This window comes from Cydia splendana, chromosome 1 (genome assembly GCF_910591565.1).
Source record: "Cydia splendana chromosome 1, ilCydSple1.2, whole genome shotgun sequence".
Taxonomy (NCBI): domain Eukaryota; kingdom Metazoa; phylum Arthropoda; class Insecta; order Lepidoptera; family Tortricidae; genus Cydia; species Cydia splendana.
In genome coordinates, this window is record NC_085960.1 from 9,099,322 (window position 1) to 9,120,989 (window position 21,668).

Genomic DNA, 21,668 nt, shown 5'->3' on the forward strand with positions numbered 1-21,668 from the left:
TTAGTGGATTTTCCAAAATAATAGTACAGTTTTAGGGGTTTTTAAGTTGAGCTCTAGGGGTAAAAAAAAATTGGAGTTGGCAACCCTGAGTCAAGTACGTCATCGTCAACGTCAAGTACTAGTAGTACTCGTACTCTACAAGTCCACCACAGAAAAAAGCGCGGGAAACGTGAAACGTGGCGGTTGTGTGTTTTGGTTTCTCGTACATTTAATTCAATTTAAGATCAAGGAATTGGTAATTTGTATATATTTTAGATAGTATTACATGTAAATATTTTTGTTTTCTGTATATATTGTGACATTCACTCATATTAGGTAAGTCTTTTGTAATTCTTTACAATGGGGGAGGATGATCCTCCCGACCCTGGAGGAGAAAACCTCCAGGTTGGTATAAATATTGAAATAGAGTCTAGCATGGATACTGATACATCTGTAAATAATAAAAATGATTTAAAAAGAAAAGTATATAAAAATAAGAGGTGTAAAGATTGTAACAAAAAGAGGAAGCGAAATGCTGGTGGGGAATATGTTTGCGAGTGTGAAATTGTACAAAAGACCCAAGCTCATTCTATAACAAATACTGACACAAATAAAGTAGTTTCTGATATTCAAACAACAAAAGTTGGCAGAAATTTATTTTCAACAGCTGATGTTGCACCGTTTACGGTGCATGTTCAATTAAAACAAACTGATCCAAACTCGTCTCTGCACCCGGTGTCTTTTGGTAGGTTCTTAGTAAAAAACGGCTTCAAAAATATTATAAATGGCAGCGTGAAACGTATTGGTAGGACAAGAATTTCCATGGCTTTTGCAAATCATATCGATGCTAATTTGTTTGTAACCAATCCTCAACTTGACAACGAAAATTTAACAGCATACATACCATCATTTACAGTAACGCGCATGGGCCTAGTCCGTGGTATTCCATCACAGTGGTCCGAGGAGGAAATAGTGTCCAACATTTCCGTGCCCACTGGGTGTGGAAAAGTGCTTAAAGTTCGGCGTTTGAATCATAGAGTTACAGTTAATGGTGCCGTTTCGTGGCAACCCTCTGAGACAGTTGTCCTAACTTTTGATGGTCAAGTTTTACCAAAACGGGTATTCTCATGCTACAACTCACTGCCTGTCGAACTGTATATCTTTCCCACAATCCAGTGCTTCAACTGTACTAAATTTGGTCATACGAAAACTAATTGCAGATCTAAACCCAAGTGCTTTAAGTGTGGTCAATTGCATTCCGGTCATACCTGTTCAGTGGAGGAGGATGATGCCGTTTGCTGCCTTTGCAATGGTTTCCATTTCGCCACGAACAGGGCTTGCCCGGAACACAAGAGACAGAAGGATATTAAAGTAACTATGGCTAACAATTGTATTTCTTATGGTGAGGCTGTTAAATTACATCCAGCTGCTTCAAAATCATTTGCCGATGTCCTTCTGACACAATCACCCCAACAGCCACAGTTTCAGCCAAATTTACATCGCAGTGTCAATAATCCAGCCCCGGGTACAACCATGCAGTCACACAGTTATAAAAAGACAACTTTTTTGAAACCACGTACAGTTAAAAAACTTATAACAACAGGGTATGATGCAGCAGCTCACAATGCTTTAGTTAAAGAATATATCATTCCATCTCCTCAAAATGGCTGTGCACTACAGCAAGAGTCTCCTAAAGATAATGTTTCAGTAGCTGAGGAAATACAAGCGTTAATTGATCATTTATCTCAGCCTAATGTAAGAATACCGTCCCACGTTGCCCCCATGCTTGAAGAACTTGTCTCAACTATTAAAAATAATGGCCAAAATTATACAGTGGAACTGCAGAAGTGTAATAAATAAAAAACAAGATTTAATTCATTTATTAAACAAATTTCAACCATTTGTTTTTGCCCTCTCTGAGACATGGCTCAAGCCTGGGGCTCTTCTTAGAGTCACGGGATATTCATGTCTCAGAGAGGACCGTCCTTCGCGACCTGGCACTCCTGGCGGATGGGGCGGAGTAGCTCTACTTGTCAGGAATTCCATATCATTTTCACCTTTTCATCTTCCATCCCATAGCGATGATTTTTCAATTGTTGCTGCCATTGTAAATAACATCTGTATTATTTCTGTATATATTCCTCATCCCTCATCATCTATTTTTGTTGAGCTTGAACAAATAATTTCTTCTCTTCCTAGGCCCGTTTTAATTTTAGGAGATTTTAACTCACATCACCAGGTTTGGGGTAGTTCATCGTCTAATTATAATGGAGATCGCCTCATTCATATCATAGACCAACACAATCTTTGTGTTTTAAACAACGGTTCTCCAACCCGCCGAACAGCTCCAACAGAGTCAATTAGCGCTATTGATTTATCAATTTGTTCAGTTGATCTTGCGGCTTCTCTCACTTGGCATACTCTGGAATCAACATATGGGAGTGATCACTACCCTATCATTATTACATTTCCATCTTCTATTCCGCCATCTCCGAAACCTAGCCCTAGGCTTAAGTATAATTTAAGTAATGTTGATTGGAAACTTTTCAAAACCCGTGTAGAGGAGAAATTGTTGTGTTTACCGTCCATAGATGATAGTAATGTAGTTAGTTGTTCAGTTGCATTAGCTCAGATAATGACTGAAGCAGCTGATGAAATTTTTCCGGTTAAAAACAGTGCATCAGGTAAAATACCTTCTCCGCCTTGGTGGGATGATGATTGCACACAAGCTATCAGAAACCGTAAGGAGGCTGAAAGAAAATATTGTCATTTTATGACAAATGAAAATTTTGAGACATTCATGCAAGTTGCTCGTGAGACAAAAAAATTGTTGCGAAAGAAAAAGTTCGAAGGCTGGAAGCGATTTTGTTTGTCTCTTAGTCCTAGCGTAAAACCATCCATAGTATGGAATAATATTAAAAGATTTAGACATGCTTTCAATGAGTCCTCTAGACAGATCCTTCCTCCTAACCTTGCTACACAGTTTATGGATAGATTAGCACCTGCTTCCGTCCCCGAAGAATATGTATTTCACCCTGCTGCCTTTTCATTTGACTCATGCTATTATAATACTTTAAATGAGCCTTTTAAAATGGAGGAGTTAAAAGCTGTATTAAGTGGTTTAAAAGATACTTCACCTGGGGAAGATGGAGTTCCTTATTCCTTTTTAGCAAATGCTAGTGATGGTATTCTTTCTTATTATCTAAATATAATAAATTCTGTTATCCAGTCTGGTAAAATTCCTGATTCTTGGAGATCTCAAATAGTTATTCCTATTTTAAAGCCGTTCAAACCAGTGTCAGATGTTTCTTCTTATCGTCCAATTGCCCTTTCCTCAGTATTTGTTAAAGTAGCAGAACATTTAGTTAAAAACAGACTAGAATATTTTGTAGAAAAAAACCAATTACTTTCTCATAGTCAATTTGGCTTCCGAAAAGGTAGGTCTACTTATGATAGCTTGGGTATTTTAATTTCAGATATTCGATTGTCATTTTCTAGAAATGAGTCTATAGTAGCTGCTTTTCTTGACATAAGCGCCGCTTATGATAATGTCTTAGTCTCAGTGTTACAAGCAAAACTTCACAAATTAGCTATACCAGTAATGTTAACCAATTTCATAATAAACCTTTTATCAGAAAGGTCCATTAGCCTTCTCATAGATGACAACAATAGGATTTCCCGTTTAGTGTGGAGAGGTCTTCCCCAAGGATCCGTATTAAGTCCTTTGCTATATAATATCTACACATTTGATTTAGAATCATCCTTAAATGACACGGTTAGAGTCTTGCAATATGCTGATGATTTATTATTATATTCGCCAAACCTTTCTATTGAACAAGCCAGTAGATCAGTCACTTCTTCTTTGGGCTTATTGAAGTTATGGTTAGATTCAAATGGTCTGGAACTTTCAGTGCATAAAAGTGTTGTAGTTTTGTTTACTAGAAAAATGTTTCCTCCTCCGATCAATGTGCAATTTAATAACTGCTCCATTTCCATTAAAGATAAAACCAAATTCCTAGGTGTTATTTTAGATAATAAATTAACGGGTCTTCCACATTGTGATTACATAGTTTCTAAATGTGAAAAAAATATTAATATCCTCAGGTGCGTTTCAGGAGTTTGGTGGGGTTCACATCCTTTTTGCATGAAACTCATGTATAATGCCTTGATAAGAAGTATTTTAGATTATGGGACATTTTTGTTAGAGCCAGGATATGTAGCTGGCTTCCAAAAACTAGATCGTATTCAATCCAAAGCACTCAGATTGATTTGTGGGGCCATGAATTCAAGCCCTATCAATGCCATGCAAGTTGAGTGTGTTGAGCCTCCACTTCATTTACGACGCCAATATCTTAGTGATAGATTTATTTTCCGTTGTTCCCAATTCTCTAATCACCAACTCTGGATTATCCTGTCTAACCTTGTGCTTCAAATAACTACTTCCAACTATTGGAAACACAAAAGTCCTCCTTGTTTAGTAAAAAGCTTTCAAAAACTTAAATCTATATCAGCTCCCACTGTTAGCTCTTCAACACTTCCCATTTTCCAATATGAATATGATTCTCTGACACTTATTCCTCCAGTTCTCCTCAATATTGGAGTCTCCAAGAATGATGTTGAACAAAATCAACAATTCCTGGGATTCATTGGAACAGATGGCCTGGGTGCTCATCATATGTACACAGATGCTTCTAAGACGTCAGAGAATGGTTGTGTTGGCATTGGTGTTCTCCACACCCAATCTAATATTTACCAAAAAATAAAGTTGCCACCAGAATCCTCTGTGTACAGTGGTGAGTGCTTTGGAATCCTGAAAGCAATAGAGTTCATCATTATAATGCATCTCAAAAAAACAATTATTTTCTCAGATTCCCTAAGTTCACTACAGGCAATATGTAAATTTCCTTTCAAATCTAAATCTAATAACCCAATTATTTATCAAATCCGTAGCCTATTGTTAAAATGTCACATTAAAGGGTATTCGGTTTCCATTGCCTGGATCCCTGGACACAGAGGGATTAAAGGTAATGAAAGGGTGGATGATTTAGCTCGAGATGCCATTAGTTGTGGGGACATGTTTCCGTTTAAGAATGTGTCTGAAGACCTGTTGGCACTGCCTAAATTATACCTACGAAAGGAATGGAGGAATTTATGGACATCTGGTGCAGGTGCTGCTGCGTTACATTATCGAAGCATTCAAAAATCAATTCCTGCCAAACCTTGGTTTGCTAAAATCTCTCTGCCAAAACCTGCAACTAGTATGTTAATTCGAATGAGATTGGGTCACGTATGTACACCGGAACACCTCAAACTACTAAATCGCGTGGCCAGTTCTGCATGTACTTGTGGAGCTGATCCCGCTGATCTTAACCATATATTCTTTGCATGTAACCTTTATGATCGTTCTATACTATTAAGACAGCTGTCAGATTTTAAAGTTCCGTTTCCCACATCTATTACAACACTCCTGTATATTAATGATTCTTCTCCATATATATTTAAATCATTGTATTCATTTATTTCACGTCATAACATTAAACTCTAACTGCCTATAATTTACCTTTTCCTGATCCTTTTCCAAAATTCCGTCTTACCCGTTATAATGTAATCCTTTAATTCCGTTTCCCTGCTTTACTCGTCTGGCTGAATGCGCCAGGAGCGCGATGCCATAATAAAAAAAAAAAAAAAAAAAGTCCACCACAACACCACACCGCCATCATATCGTATCATTGAAGTGGTTATAGGTACTCTTTGTTATGATATTCCTGGTCTACTCCAAACTCCACTCAACTCTGGATTCTCTGGAACTATGGGAAGGGATGAAAGAAAGCTATAATTGGTGAATGAAATGTGCGCTTATCATTGATTTTTTGACTAAACCAGATCAGCCATTGGTATTCATAGCAATGGCCACTAAAGAGCATAAACATTTGGCAAATATAATTAAAGAAGTTCACGCTTCTCTTAGAAAATCATCTCTGGAAGTAGGCCCCGAAAACGCGTGGCGTGAACATTGTAAAAATAAGAATATACTTTGTAAATATGCAGAGTCTATGCAGAAATTAGCTACAAGTCATTGGGAAGAAAATTGTGCAAGTGAACACAGTGAAGCAACATCAAGAATTAAGTGGACGGCAGATTTGGCTCATTCCTACTTTATGCAAAAAAATTACCTTTCACATAGATTTAAAGAATGTGAAATAGCTGTGAAAATGAATACTGAAATCACTTTGCAAGAGAATTTCTCTGAGCCCCTAAAACTTATTGATGTAGGCAGCTGCTACAACCCATTTAAGAAGTATAATTTTTTTGATGTTTTAGCTGTGGATTTATGTCCAGCAAATGCATCTGTCTATGAATGTGACTTCTTAGAGGTGCCATGTGGTGCTTCTTTAAGGCAAACATCAAATAAAATTCAACAGTTGCCATCACATCATTTTGATATTGTAACATTTTGTTTTCTTTTAGAATATATCCCTAGTTCTCCTCTTAGAATTAAGGCCTGTATAAAAGCCTATGATATTTTAAAACCAGGTGGAATACTGGTAATTAACACTCCAGATTCAAAACATGTTGGTGCTAATGGCAAACTGATGAAGAATTGGCGTTATACATTAGCATGTATTGGGTTCTCCAGAATTAAGTATGAAAAATTTAAGCATATGCATTGCATGGCATTCAGAAAAAGTCTAAGTAAAGATGTGGCTGTTCGCTGGGCAACTGTTCACAAAGATGCTAACGTGGAATTTACTCTGCACATACCTCAAGATTTTACTAAAATACAAGAGAGTCAATCACACCCAGGAAATTTACACCGGAAAACAACTGTGGCTGCTGAAGACTTCAATGAATTACCATTTAAGGACCTTGAATGATAGAATTATTTTGAAATAATAAAGGCCAATACTGCAAAATATTTTATTTCATGAAATTTTAAGTCATATGAACATTTATACTTAAACAGAAAATTCGCAAAGGTGATAATGTGGATATTTACAGTAACTTCCTTATTCTAACATGTTTGTTTACCAAACTTAGCCTTGCGTTTCTCAATCCGTTCCTTAAGTTCTATATCAGTCATAATTTTAGACACTGATTGTCCAAATCTTTCAGCTCTTTGTTTGAGTTTATCTAAATTCTCACTCAATGTTGCTGGTGTCTTGTTTGAAGTAATTGCGCTTGAAGTATTCTGGCCAAATCTCTGTTTTCTGGCCTCTTTCCTTTCATCATCTGACATCTGGACAGGTAATCCAAATCTTTTAGCACGCATTTCTAACCTTGTTTTGGCATCAATGTCTGCAGTTATTTTTATTTTGGTATCAGTTGGAGCTGTAACTTCAGGTTGACTTTGGGTGGTTTCTGCATCTAGTTTAACTGCCGGTGTCACAGAAATTGCCCTGTTTAACACAATTTTTTTAGATCCAGCCTCCTTATTTTCTTCTTTGGAGTCCTTCGAGTCTGCAGTTATTTTTCGCTTGAGTGTCCTTAACGGCTTCACCTCGTTGGCAGGCTTCGGCGCCAGTTGATCGGCAAGCGCCAATTCTTCGTTTATAGTGTCTACTGCAGAGTCATCAAGTATGTCGGTTTGGCTTTTTTCGTCATCGTCGTCCAATTTTTCCTCTTCTTCCAGGACACTATCAGAGTCTATTTCATCTGAATCCAAATTGATATCCTGGTGATCCTCTTGTGCCATGGCTGTTTGTAGTCTAGCCACGAGTTCTGCTTTGTCGCCCGTATGAGTGAGGCCACGCGACTTCAACTCTTTACGTAAATCAACTACCTTCATTTTACTAGCGTCTAATACCGTAGAATCAGCCATTTCCTTTACCCTCTTTTTAACTTTTTTGAGAAAAATCAAGATGTTGTGGATCCTGCTAAATACTGGTTGGTTTGATTGATTGAATTGACGTTCGTTTCGTTTACTTGGCTTGGTTTACCTACAAAATTATGGCAACATTAAAATAATATAAAGGCGTATCCAGATTAGTAAAATTTTCGCCTAGTATTTTCGTTCTGGGGCATTTTTTCAATTAAAGGGCTCTAAAGCCCCGTTTTGAACAAGTTGGCTCGCGCGGCAACCCGGTATCCATATTTGCGCGCGGCTGCCTTGCGAGCCAATGTTCGATAGTTTGCCGCGTGATATGGAGACGGGGCTTAATATCACCATAAATCTAAAATCAGGGACCGAATACCGGTATATTTTTCATACATATTAACCGGTATTCAATTTCGGTATCTTAGTTGTTTATGTATATTTTTGCACTTAATTTAGCTAATCTGATCAATCATTATCCTTACCTAAATACTATTCTATAATATCAAAGAAATAATGTGAAAGTTATGAGTTATTTTGATTTATAGTTATACCGATAACGGTCCCTGTCTAAAAGTGGTAACACACTATCGCACCGCACCAAGGTCATTGTGCGACGCACCGATAAGTAAGAGCGAGAAAGAGATATCGCTTTTTCGCTTTAAAATTGGAGATTGACCATGAATCTAGAATATACCTGGATCTGGCATGAGTGGTCTTCGTACCGGGATGAAGAAGGACTTAGCGTGGAAAGAAGATGGGACAACCATATAAGGGAACCAGACTTGTTGCTCTCTGAAGTGCAAGATGCCATCAACAGATTGAAGCATAAGGCTGTGGGCTCTGATGGCGTATCAGCAGCAATGTTACAGCACCTGGGCTACGAGGGAACGAAGGTCATCCATCAAATATGCAACAAGATTTGGAGGACTGGCCAGTGGCCAGATGACTGGACACAGTCCGCTGTTGTACCTCTGCATAAGAAGGGCTCTACAGGGAAATGCGAAAATTATCGAACTTTGTCTCTCATGTCGCATGCAAGCAAGATACTCCTTCGCATTATAAAGTAAACCCTAGGCTTTCTTCCTTCGTTGATCACCAGACATGGTATAATAATATACTCCGCCTGGTACTCTATTCCGAGATTCGCGTATGACCTAACTGACACGGGCCTACGTCATCATGCTGTTTACAGGTTCTCAAACTTTAAAATGTGGGAGAATTTTAACCAACGGTGAAAATTATTTTAACGGCATTAATTTTAAGTTATTCATGTAGAAACATAGTAAAATAAATCAAATCTAATGTATTAAATTAAACTTTATTTACCTATACAAGACAAACGTTTGAAAAACTAATTCACAGTTACACATTAATTACCAAGCTTACGGCGTGAAAAGTTTGGAAAACACTGCGACTGCTGACACTGAGCGAGAAGGAAATAACAATTAACACGCGTTCGACAAGGATGACGGTCAGGGCATGAAGTTATCTAGATCCGAATTGTCAAATGTGACAGAGCTATCCTGTGTTGTCAGTAGTGTAAACAGAATTACCCGAACGTCTGAAATTTCTGTCGTGAATCGGAAGATATTGCTAACGAATAATTAAAAATGACGTGTTATTGTAAAATTTAAGATAAAATACATATAAATGAAAATTATAAAATTATAAAGAAATATTTTAACTTATTAACCATAGGTATAATGTACCCATGTAACATGTTATGTTGAAATAAAGTGGCAATGTTATTGTGACGTAGGCCCGTGTCACTCTGGGAATAGAAGACCATATTTTATTAGACCATGATCACCAGATACCGAGCGAACAATCCGGTTTTGTGGCTGGTAAGGGAACTCGCGAGCAAATCCTGAACGTCCGACTTCTCATGAGTTTAACAAGCCACTGGTATTGTGCTTCATTGATTACGCTAAGGCGTTTGACTGCGTCCAGTGGAGTACGATGTTAGATGTGATGATCAAGATGGGCGTGCCTGAATACCTTACTTTTTTGGTGCAGAATTTGTACCTCGATGGTTCGAGCTTCGTGAAACTGGAAAGTGAAAAGTCAAATAATTTCCATACAGAACGAGGCGTTCGTCAAGGCTGCATTCTGTCGCCGAAACTTTTTAATTTGTACGGCGAACATATTATGAGGAAGTCATTGGACGGCTGGAAAGGCGGTATCGTAGTGGGTGGACACAGGGTCAGCAATCTGAGATACGCAGACGATACGACGATAGTGGCATCGAGCGAAGAGGAGATGGCAACTCTTCTGAAGAAAATTGAGGTTGAGAGCAGTGTTGGGCATTCAAGAATAAAATCATTATTTGAATAAGAATTCGTAGGAATAAAATCATCTCGATTTTATTCCCGTCAAAAATATTCAAATAATTTTGGTCGGGAATAATTCGTATGAGAAAAAATTGAATGAGAATAACTTATTCTTAATCAAATAAATATAATCATGATTTTTAATTGAAATAATATTCCACGAATAAAAATGTAGTTCGGGTACCGTATAGGTACTAATTACGTATAGTTAGGTAGATGTAATAGTAGTTAGTCTCTTGTCTAATTTATACCTATTTTATGGAATAAAATCTTACAAATTGACTGTCGCATAACGCATAGTTTCAGTAACCGTATTATTTTTAATTTACTAATCAAATCATTAGGTTCAATTTAACTGGTCTAGGGGCCTAGCCAAGATGCCAATCGTTTGCGCTCCGACAACGAAGCGCTTTGTCTCTATCACTCTTACATATTAGTGCGATAGAGAGACGGAGGTAGCGTTTCGTTGAAGTAGCGCAACCCATTGGCATGTTGGCTACGCACTCAAGGTGCCTAGCCAATATGCCAATTTTTGTTTTTAATTTAATAATCAAATCATCAGGTAAATTTAACCGTTCTGGGGGCCTAGTTAACATGCCAATCGCTTGCGCTCCAACAATAAAGCGCTTTCTGTTTCTATCACTCGTACATATTAGTGCGATAGAGAGACAGAGATAGAGTTTTGTTGTCGTAGCGCAAACGATTGGCATATTGGCTACGAACCCAAGGAACCTAGCCAAGATGACAATTTTTGTTTTTAATTTAATAACCAAATCATTACGTAAATTTAGCTGTTCTGGAGACCTAGCCAACATGCCAATCGCTTGCGCTCCAACAACGAAGCGCTTTCTGTCTCTATTACTCTTACATATTAGTGCGATAGAGCGACAAAGATAGCATTTGTTGTCGTAGCGCAAACGTTTGGCATGTTGGCTACGCTCCCAATGTGCCTAGCTAAGATGCCAATTTTTTGTTTTTATTTTAATAACCATACATTAGGTATAGCTGTTCTGGGGGCCTAGCCAACATGTCAATCGCTTGCGCTCCAACAACGAAGCGCTTTCTGTCTCTATCACTCTTACATATTAGTGCGATAGAGAGACAGAGATAGCGTTTCGTTGTCGTAGCGCAAACGATTGGCATGTTGGCTATGCACCCAAGATGCCTAGCCAAGATGTCAATTTTTGTTTTTAATTTAATAATCAAATCATCAGGTAAATTTAACAGTTCTGGGGGCCTAGTCAACATGCCAATCGCTTGCGCTCCAACAACGAAGCGCTTTCTGTCTATCACTCCTACATATTAGTGCGATAGAGAGACAGAGATAGCGTTTAGTTGTCGTAGCGCAAACGATTGGCATACTGGCTACGAACCCAAAGTGCCTAGCCAAGATGACAATTTTTGTTTTTAATTTAATAACCAAATCTTTGGATACAATTTAGCTGTTCTGGGGGCCTAGCCATTATGCCAATAGTTTGCACTCCGACAACGAAGCGCTCTCTCTGTCTCTCTATCGCACTTATATATAAGAGTGATAGAGACAGAAAGCGCTTCGTTGTTGGAGCGCAAGCGATTGGCATGTTGGATAGGCCCCCAGAATAGCTAAATTTACCTAATTTGGTTATTAAATTAAAAACAAAAATTGGCATCTTGGCAAGGCACATGGAAGCGTAGCCAACATGCCAAACGTTTGCGCCACGACAACAAAACGCTATATGTCTCTCTATCACACTAATATGTAAGAGTGATAGAGACAGAAAGCGCTTCGTGGGCGGAGCGCAAGCGATTGGCATATTGGCTAGGCCCCCTGAACAGCTAAATTGTACCCAAAGATTTGGTTATTAAATTAAAAACAAAAATTGACATCTTGGCTAGGCACCTTGGGTGCGTAGCCAATATGCCAATCGTTTGCGCTACGAGAACGAAACGGTATCTCTGGCCCACTATCGCACTAATATGTAAGAGTGATAGAGACAGAAAGTGCTTCGTTGTCGGAGCACAAGCGATTGGCATCTTGGCTAGGCCCCCAGAAAAGCTAAATTTACTTAATGATTTGGTTATGAAATTAAAAACAAAAATTGTCATCTTTGCTTAGCACCTTGGGTGCGTAGCCAACATGCCAATCGTTTGCGCTACGACAACGAAACGCTATCTCTGTATCTCTATTGCACTAATATGTAAGAGTGATAGAGACAGAAAGCGCTAAAAACAGCTAAATTGTACCTTATGATTTGGTTATTAAATTAAAAACAAAAATTGGCATCTTAGCTAGGCACCCAATCGTTTGCGCTACGAGTGCTACGACAACGAAACGCTATCTGTCTCTGTATCGCACTAATATGTAAGAGTGATAGAGAGAGACTATGCGCAACTCTACGGAGCGTCAACGTTTGGCATGTTGGCTAAGCACCCTGATCGGATGATAGAAGTAGATAGCGTATAGCGGAACTCTTCAATGTGTACCTATACCTAAACTAAAGGAACAAATATCAAATCAATCCGACTTTTAAATAGAAGGGTGAAAATCAACTTACAAAATTTAACCAATTGTACTACAAAAATTAACTTAATTCTAAATAACATTTTAATTGAATAAAACCTTAGTTAGAATAGCCTCACTTCTAGAATAATTATTCTGTTTTTTATTCCGCATTTAAAATAAAAGTCACATGATTTATTCACCTTAATTTTATTCTAAAATAACTAGTGCATGAATTATTCTAATTCAAATTGATTTGAATAAGAATAAAATTTCTGTTTTTATTTTTATTCTTATTCAAGTTAATTTTTGCCCAACTCTGGTTGAGAGTACTAGGCTTGGTCTTAAGATTAACCATTCCAAAACGAAAGTAATGGTGGTAGACCGAGCCAATATACTTCCCATCACCGATGCACTCAGTAAATATGAAAAAGTGAGTGAGTTTGTGTATCTCGGGTCGCTGATAACCTGTGACGGTGGCTGCACTGGCGAAATACGCCGTAGATCTGGCATGGCAAAAAGTGCAATGGCGAACCTCGACAAGATATGGAGGAACAGAAGTATTCGTCGTTCAACCAAGGTGCGCTTGACCCGATCTCTGTTATTCTCGATCTTCGTTTACGGTGCCGAGACATGGAGCTTGAAAAGTCGCGACAGGGCAAAAATCGACGCTTTTGAGATGTGGTGTTGGCGAAGGCTCCTACGCATACCCTGGAGGGCTATGAGAACCAATAAGTCTATCCTAGAGGAGCTGAAGATCACCACACGGCTCTCTACAAAATGTCAAGAACGCGCACTCAGCTTCTTTGGTCATATCATGCGGTCTAAAAAGCACGACCTAGAAAGGCAGATTATCTTGGGCCAAATAGAGGGCAAGCGAGCGCGAGGAAAAGCACCCACGAGATGGTCTGTTGTGAAGAGGGTGGTTGGCGGCAACATGCAGTGCGTGACCCATATGGCCTATGATCGCACACTGTGGAGACGTAGCATACATGGTCGCGATCCTCAGAAATGAGGGACCGAGGAAGAAGAAGAGAAGGCATGAGTGGTGGGGGTTACTGACAGAACGGGATAGTCTTATGTATCTTTCAGTAGGAGTAGCAGCGAAAGAACTATTATTGTTTGTCCTTGTCACAGTCTCACATTTTATTTGTTCCCCACCTTTTTTTTAGTATGGATAATGGTGGGCAACAAATGAATTCGACCAATCACAGCGTCGCATTTGCGTATGTTTTGTCCCTCACCGTGGCACGCGTATACCACTTCTATACGATCCTATCTTCTATGAGATTGACGCTCATTTCTGATCAAATCGACCGATTTGATCAGTCCCGTATGGATATCGCTAAAGCAATCGCCAATTTTTCTGGCAGTTTTAAGCTTTGCTTAAATACAATACACAACACAGTAAATGTCATTCTGTTTCACACATGCGTGACATTTATGACAGCGGCTAAAAGAAAAAATGTTATTCTATTTTATTTATTTATAGATGCAGTGTGTTAGTGTTACTGTTAAGTTTAAAGCAAGCTAATAATTATTGTGGGATAATGTTTTTTTGATATTTCCAGCTGAGCTTAATAATAGATACTAACTAGACAGTGTTTATTCAAATTAAATATTGCGATCATGGTATTGAATACTAGCAAATACTAGTTGCTAATATCTGAAGTTCTATCTCCTTATAATATGGAAGCTTGGAAGCCGGACCCCGATCCAGACACAATTGTTGACCAATTGATACAAAAATATGATGCGACTTCTATGCCGGTGCCAGATCTTGAATCTGACCCTCATCTTCTTATTTCAAAGGTTGGACCTCTTGTAACTTAGTGTATCATTCTTCCAAGCAGATAACAACACTTAATAATATGTGACATGTTTTAGGTCCGAAAACACTACATGGAATATGTGATTAAATTATTGTCAATAAACTATGAAAATAACCAAAAATTGCTGAACAAAAATATATATTTGCCCAGTGCTATATGGAGGTGTGCCAAAAATATTGAAACATCTGCTGTTCAGGCTTGTATGGTAGTGCAGCTCTACAGGAAGAATATCCAGGATGTGGTCTGTGTTACATTTTTTGGAGTATTTTTACAGTTCTGTTCATATTTATCCGATTTGTGGTTTTCTGATGATGATGCAAACCACACTGAGGATTACACAGTAAGAAGAATACTTTTTTCTGTACAAATATATCACACAATATATGTATCTTTCTTATCTAAAGGTTAAAAATCACCAACCTCGTAACTCCTTTTTCTAGATATAGCCAACAATACCTAAAGTTGCAAACCTCTTAACTTCTTGCAAAGGACATAAAAGGTTTGTTACTTTAACTGGCAATATGACATAAATTATGTCATTATTTTATGATTTAACATTTCAGATAAAAGAATTAAAGAATGACACCAAAAAAGGGAAATTGAATAAGAAATTATATGATTGTCTACACAGACCACCAGAAAATGAGAAAAAACTCCAAACAGACTTCAAAACTTCAGATAACTGTAACTGCCAATGCAAGTGTAATGACAGAAAGAAACGCCGCAGGATGTCTAATACACATAATGTGACTGACACATCAATTGATAATTCATTTGATATCAATAACGTTGATTCACTTTGTATTCAGAGTATGCAGCCTTCCAATCCACTCCACCCACTTACTAGTTCTGTGCTGCCACCAACAACTACAGCTACTGATATAACACAAACTGTTTCCAATCAAGGTTCATTAAGCTATATAAGCCCACCAAAGGCTATGGAAACACCATATTCAGATGAATTAGCAGAGCAGTTGGAAAAGCTATTTCATAGTGATCCCAATGATGATGATTTGTTTGAAGGTACACTCTGTTCTAATGATTATGTTTACAATGACAGTGCAAAAAAAGTTCCAATTGATCACATGACATGTCCACCAATTACTCAGACCCAAGTTACCAATAGCACTGTAATAGAAGCTCATGAAGCTAAAATAAAATCGTTAGATGAAAGAGTGGCTTCACTGGCAGGTTTGTTAGCCAACTCTACTGATAATCCTGTGCCTCAGCAAACAATTGATGACCAAACCAGAATAGATACCCAAAAATCCAGGAAACAGAATCCTGGCAAGTGGTTGTGTGAGGAGTATTTTCTTAAAGTCCGTTTGTATGAATTGTTGGACTTAATAAGGGAGACTAACAGGATGGGTCATATGCGGGTATGTACATTACATGTCTTATGTCATTTCCACTAGTTACAATCAAGTTCTTACCAGGTAACAACTGAGAGTTTTTTTCTCACCCATTCCTACAACTGAAAAAAAAATTGTTTTGGTTCCCAATAGTACTAACAGATCCATCAACAAACACAAAAAAATTACAATACTAATAAATAAATATGGAGTGTGGTAAAAAAAATGTCAGCTAGTTATTGAGCAAAGAAAGACTTCAAAATAAAAACAGTTAAGGAGAATTTAATGAGTGAAAATTTATTTAAGGCAACATTAAATTAAACAAATTATGCTTACATATCTTAATCTCTGTTTTATTACTTTTCTATAGATTAAGGATTTATTCCGAGACCTGTTTGGTGATGACAGTGACGATGAAGGAGTGGTTTCACCACTGGATGAGACACCGGAATTTGTTGTTAGTTGCAAAGAGCGCATAGCCCCATGGGTTGTTAAGCTGTTAACCCCATACTATACTAAGGGACGCATAAGGGGCAAAACTCTTTTTAAAGCTCTAGCTAAGCATTTAATAAAATTGATATACCAGTGCAGTAGGTACCCTGGTAAGTAAATAAAGTGTTTCAATAACAATGACATTACAAGCTTCATTACTTTAGTTGTATGATGCTACAGAAACCTTCCTGTGCATGCAGGTCTATTATTATCCATGGTATCCGGGTATTATTATCCATGGCATAGTCCACCATACAAGAAAAGTTTTTACTTTTGGTACACGCTTTTATTGCTGACTGTGCTTTTCTTACCACAGGCAACTAATTACTCATTGCGACAATTCTAAAAACCCCAATCACAATTAGGTTGCGTTGTTTCATCATAGAGTTCCTATGGCCACCCCCTGTCTCCATCATCAGATCAGCTCCAAGTCATCATAATACTGCATTGTCATCCGATTTACATATGTATGCAAACAATCAGAAATGGGTCAAATTTAGTTTCCAAGATTTGACCCATAGTATTAGCACAGTCTATACAGTCAATCGACAAGGGGAAACGGGAGGGTCGCGCGCACCCGAGCTGCATACATCGCTGTCATCGCCATTGTTAGTAGCTTGGTACATGTAAAAGGCCGTCGTCGGACCACTTACTTTTTACACTGTGGTATTAGGATGTGAGATGCTAGAGGTTATTACAATAATTATTATGCAAGGGTGATGGTCACTGTTACATTCACACAGCAGTAGATTTACTAGTTAAAATTATTAAATGCCAATTTATGATTTCAGATGAATATGAAGTAAACAGCTTTGTGACAGATTTCCTGAATAATCATAAGATGATAAGGTGTGAAGCAGATTTCAAACAGTTCAGGATTGAGAATTTGTGAAGGGTAAAAGTTGATGATGAAGAGTATCAGTTTTAAATTTTTAATACAACAATTGCCAGCTGTGTTGCATAACCTTAATTCTTAACTAAACATTCTTATCAAGTAGATAGTTTTATTTAAGTGTAAGTAATCACACTGTTTTTATTTTATCTGTCCTTTCAGTTTATATTGACAAATAAACTTGTCTTGTTCCTCAGTTATTTTTTTCTTTTGGGTTCACCACCAGTGTTGTCATTTATCTTTCGTTTTTCAGGCTTAACAAACCACCCTGTTAGGGTTTTCTGTATAGACTTATTTTTCTGGGCTAAAGTTATAATTTTGTTGCAATCTGCTGATTTATTTCTTGAATTATTAACCAGTGTTGAAACTGGATGCCAGGATAGTATATTGACTGGTTTCAAATATCCCAGAGCCATGTGTGGATCAACATCAGAAATGTTGAGCCAAGCCTGAAACCGTTTAATATTTATTACTTAATCCTTATCATATAAAACTTTCTTTGCTCTAAAGTTCAAACCGAGTTTGAATTGCTGGGGTAATATAAATAAGCAGAATGAATGGCATGAGTAATGTTAACGCAACACATTGTAGTCAACTTTGAATGAATAGTGTGTGGCTGGTGGTGCTACTAGAAACTAAACATAGAAAAACAAGAACAAATTATGGTAGTAAGGAATGTATACTATACATACATCAATTTGATGGTCATTGTTCAATATAGCTGGCATTCTGTGGTGCAGCCAGTTGAGAGTGCTGTTTGAGTCCATGGTGATCACTGAATAAGAGTATATTATAACTTCCTCATTTTGCCATACATGGTACAAGCCAGCCATGTGTAAAAGTTTTATCCCTTTCCAGCCATTTTCATCATCATAGGAATTATTCCAAGTTGCTGGATCATCCACCTATAAATAATAATAGTTATTTTAACTAAAGCAAACTTACATGCTATCATCACATTGCGGGATATGATCAAACTTTTTGAATGCAGTTTACCTTAGTAGTCAGCAACTCAGCAATGTAATGTAAATTTTCATTTCATTCATATTTTTGTGACACATAATTATGTTTAAAATAATGTTTACCTTGATATTTTCATCCTGGGGAGAATATATGTAGTAAGGCTGTTTATTTTTGCTGGCCTTATCTGTAGTTTGCCATTCATAAAACCCTTCTACAACAATCACACATCTACCCCCGTCTTGTAAAATAGGGCCATAGAGCTTTGACCCTTGTATGCTTTCTAAGCGACAATTATTGGTACTCAAATTATGATTCCTATAATCACTCTACAAAAAAAGAACAAAGTTACCCATTAATCGATGTGTTTTTACTGAAATGACAAATTGATTATTAAAAATTAGTTATTACAACATACCTTGTGCCAGGGAGGTATAATTCCCCACATCATAGGTTTTACAGTCCTGCTGGTTTGAGCTGCATTTTTGAACTTACTTGCAGAGACCAAAACGGGAGTAACATCAGTGGGAGCGATATTATGTGATGGTTTGTATTCCCTACCATCGTTATGTTCGTGCATCCATTCAGGTTTACAGTGCAGATCACCGGGTCTTGGCTTATAGCTGCATGCACATATTACTTGTTCTTTATTAAGCGATCTAAAAATAATTAAATCGAAAAGATTATTTACTGCCATAATATACTTCTTTACCCCGTTGAGAGTTTTACTTTACTAATAATAATTGTAAACGTTATTTGTACTTACAATCCAGTACGCCCACACATAGTAAACTAGTACAGCGATGAAAGTAACTAAAACATTTGTGCCGCATTTAATTATTTGTATTTTCTTAAAGTTTATGCCGCCAACCCAACTATATATTATAATTTTTTTTTTTTTTTTTTCGTCCATCTGGACAGGCTAAAGCTCTAAGCCATACTGCCTCTATATATTATAAGTATATGAACCCAACCGATTTGACAAATAAACAAACAACTTTTAAGATGGTCTGTTCTAGCTAATTATATTAACGCTCGAAATGTTTAAGCAACAAAGTCAAAGCACATGTATCACTTCGTAGTTTATGATTGAGTATTACACTAGTTGCATCTCTTTCCTCAATATGTGAAAAGAATAAGATGCAGCAACAAAGCAGACGACACAACTGTGGTCGACGTATGACAGTATAGTTCACCCATGGAGTTATAAGAAGGAGTGAACTGTCACTTTTTTTGCCATACTAAATTGAACCTTATCACAGAGCCAGAAAGACGTTCGTACCAGTACAGAGAAAACGGTCCACTTGAGATAGCAAAGGTGGGCCGCGGTGTCTCACTCGCACATGTTGCCAATGTTAAAAATATACCATTGTGGTAGTATTTATATCAATATACTACTAAAATTAAATACCTTCTTATATTATTTAAGTGCTATATTCAGAGTACGGTTCTGATATCTTTTAGGAAATTTGTAAATAATTATGATGTCAATATTATTAACTGATTTAACCAAGCATGTGCACAACAATAAAAAACACTAATTTTGATATGGTAGACATTGTAGTAGTAAGTTTGAATATTAATTGGTATCCCTAACCTGATGACATATAACAAAACACGTGAATGCAAAATTTCTTAAAAATGGTGAAGAAATGTTGCGTTAAAGGTTGTGGGAGTGAAATAATTTCTAATTGTGTAATATCGTTTCACAAGGAAGCCACAATTATTACATTTTACGATAAAAATACAAGTTAGACATTGTCAAACTCATTAGGGTGACCATGATGTCGGCACGATGAGAACCAGTTTTACCACTTCCTTTATGGTTTTACACAATTCTTATTACGTACTTAAACGTAAGTTTTCATAAATAGGTATGTATTTATTTCGGCATGTTTAAATTGGTGAAATCAGAGCCAATACAGAATAAATAATTGCAAAAATTGAAATCCAAAGTCCTTAAACATTACAGACACATTTATAAATTGTTATAATAATAAAAAAACACATAGATAATAAAAGAAAAATAGAAGTTTATCGTAATTTACTGACTTTTGGGACGATACCAGAAACGTTACTGGGAATTTAGCCCTCATAAGCACGAGCGCTTTTTCAACGCGCGTTACAAAAGGGGTTGAATCCGTTCACACGCTAAATTCGATTTAACGACCAACGCTTAAAGTCGAAAAAAAAAAAACAAGGCTTGATAAAAAGCGCTACCACCATCGTGTGAACAAATACACATGTTTCCATTTGTTTCATTCTAATGCGCTTTTTTAACGCGCGTTGAAAAAGCGCTCGTGCTTATGAGGGCTTACCCTCTTTGGAAAATTTACTGGGAACGGCACATCACTAGTTTCTTTACATTTCACGACTCTTCTCTTTTCGCACAGATGGCCTACCACCGTGAACACCGAAGTTCGCAAATTACGGGCATCTTTCTCTTTTACTCCTATAAAGGAGTAATTACAGTGACAGAGAAAGATGCTCGCAATTTGCGAACTTCGGTATTTATGGTTTTCGGTGACGCCGAAATAATTTTTAGCTTGTAAGATTTTTACTATTGTACGTATGTTAGTTTGTAAGGTATGTATCTATGGGCCTTAGTCGCCTGATAATAAATGATATTTATTTTTTTAATTTAATTTATGCTCCAGTGATAAGCGTCCTAGTTAAAAACTATAACAAACGGGCGTAGCGGATCCACGCGACCCTGAGGCAGTGGCGGATTTGCTCTAAGGCCGAGTAGGCCCGGGCCTAGGGTGGCAGTCTATATGATGGGTGCTGAGAAAGGGGCGTCTAGTGCTTGCTACAGGGCCTGGGGCCTAGGACGGCAAATACTGTAAATCCCCCACTGCCCTGAGGGCCTACCCCAAACCACTTTCGACATTTTGTCTCTCTGTCGCACTTATAAATTCGTACGTAAGTGTGACAGAGAGGCAACACGTCGAACTTGGTTCGCGGTAGACCCTCTGGTTCTGTCACCATATCTGTCTCTCTATCTCTCTCACTCATACCCGTGTTCTTGACAGACGTTACGGCGGACCACATTCCTGACGATCCACCATGTTCGTGGTCCAGTGCGCCTATTAGCAACAGCTTTTAGAACAACTAAATTAAGTGCCTATAAGGTTGTGTGAAGCGTTTTACAGAAGAGAAAAAAAACTATATCCATCCCTTTTCAGGCCATAATACTAGTACAGCGAAAATACAGTATGATTCTCTATAACTATGCACGAATAAAAAAAGATCCTGGCCAAACTATATATTCAATGTTATCCTAATATCCCACATACATATGACTTATGGTCACCCTAATTAGAAAGAGATGCAACGGCCCACCTTGACTTCTCATGTGGACACACTTTTTGGCTAATGTACTCTGTCCGGTTTACTCTCTAGGTCCGTGAGTTCACCTCACTTAAAAAAAAAAACAAACTGCAGCGTATAGCCAACGCGCCAATCGTTAACGCTGCGTAGCGTATCGTAGTCATTTCTCTCTATCACTCTTTTAACTAGTGCGACAGTGACAGTTG

The 21,668-nt window shown here is 37.6% G+C and overlaps 5 protein-coding genes and 1 long non-coding RNA gene across 9 annotated transcripts in view; 3 read left to right on the plus strand and 3 right to left on the minus strand.

Moving 5' to 3' along the window:
* The window catches only part of LOC134795188 (protein male-specific lethal-3), a 68,299-nt gene extending 53,626 nt beyond the window's left edge, over positions 1-14,673 (plus strand). For all 3 annotated transcript variants that reach the window (XM_063767029.1, XM_063767021.1, XM_063767033.1), the window contains exon 14: positions 14,663-14,673. The gene's annotated coding sequence lies outside the window, so the exon portion shown is untranslated. The remainder of the gene's footprint in view (positions 1-14,662) is intronic.
* LOC134790451 (uncharacterized) lies at positions 4,075-5,411 on the minus strand. Its single transcript, XR_010144187.1, has 2 exons — positions 5,199-5,411; positions 4,075-4,789 (listed from the first exon to the last, which is right to left on the minus strand). It is a non-coding gene; the product is annotated as an uncharacterized LOC134790451 (long non-coding RNA).
* Positions 5,696-6,893, plus strand: LOC134790457 (S-adenosylmethionine sensor upstream of mTORC1). The gene has a single exon (XM_063761269.1). The coding sequence runs from the start codon at positions 5,823-5,825 to the stop codon at positions 6,852-6,854; it is 1,032 nt and encodes a 343-aa protein (XP_063617339.1). The 5' UTR covers positions 5,696-5,822; the 3' UTR covers positions 6,855-6,893.
* On the minus strand, positions 6,955-7,891 carry LOC134790468 (SAP domain-containing ribonucleoprotein). Its single transcript, XM_063761280.1, has one exon. It carries the CDS (start codon positions 7,796-7,798, stop codon positions 6,992-6,994), a length of 807 nt encoding a protein of 268 aa, XP_063617350.1. The 5' UTR covers positions 7,799-7,891; the 3' UTR covers positions 6,955-6,991.
* On the plus strand, positions 14,085-17,173 carry LOC134795415 (uncharacterized). 2 transcript variants are annotated; one of them, XM_063767262.1, is made up of 5 exons: positions 14,085-14,103; positions 14,492-14,677; positions 15,000-15,815; positions 16,159-16,390; positions 17,072-17,173. In XM_063767262.1, the coding sequence occupies exons 2-5, from the start codon at positions 14,507-14,509 to the stop codon at positions 17,170-17,172; spliced, it is 1,320 nt and encodes a 439-aa protein (XP_063623332.1). In that variant the 5' UTR covers positions 14,085-14,103; positions 14,492-14,506; the 3' UTR covers position 17,173. The 2 variants fall into 2 exon arrangements, with proteins under 2 accessions (XP_063623332.1, XP_063623324.1); XM_063767254.1 differs by lacking the exon at positions 14,085-14,103 and adding an exon at positions 14,160-14,416.
* Positions 17,174-17,183: 10 nt separating this feature from the next.
* Positions 17,184-19,029, minus strand: LOC134795905 (abasic site processing protein HMCES). The gene is made up of 5 exons (XM_063767836.1): positions 18,899-19,029; positions 18,551-18,791; positions 18,258-18,461; positions 17,865-18,077; positions 17,184-17,621 (listed from the first exon to the last, which is right to left on the minus strand). Exons 1-5 carry the CDS (start codon positions 18,916-18,918, stop codon positions 17,370-17,372), a joined length of 930 nt encoding a protein of 309 aa, XP_063623906.1. The 5' UTR covers positions 18,919-19,029; the 3' UTR covers positions 17,184-17,369.
* Between the last annotated feature and the right edge of the window lie 2,639 nt (positions 19,030-21,668).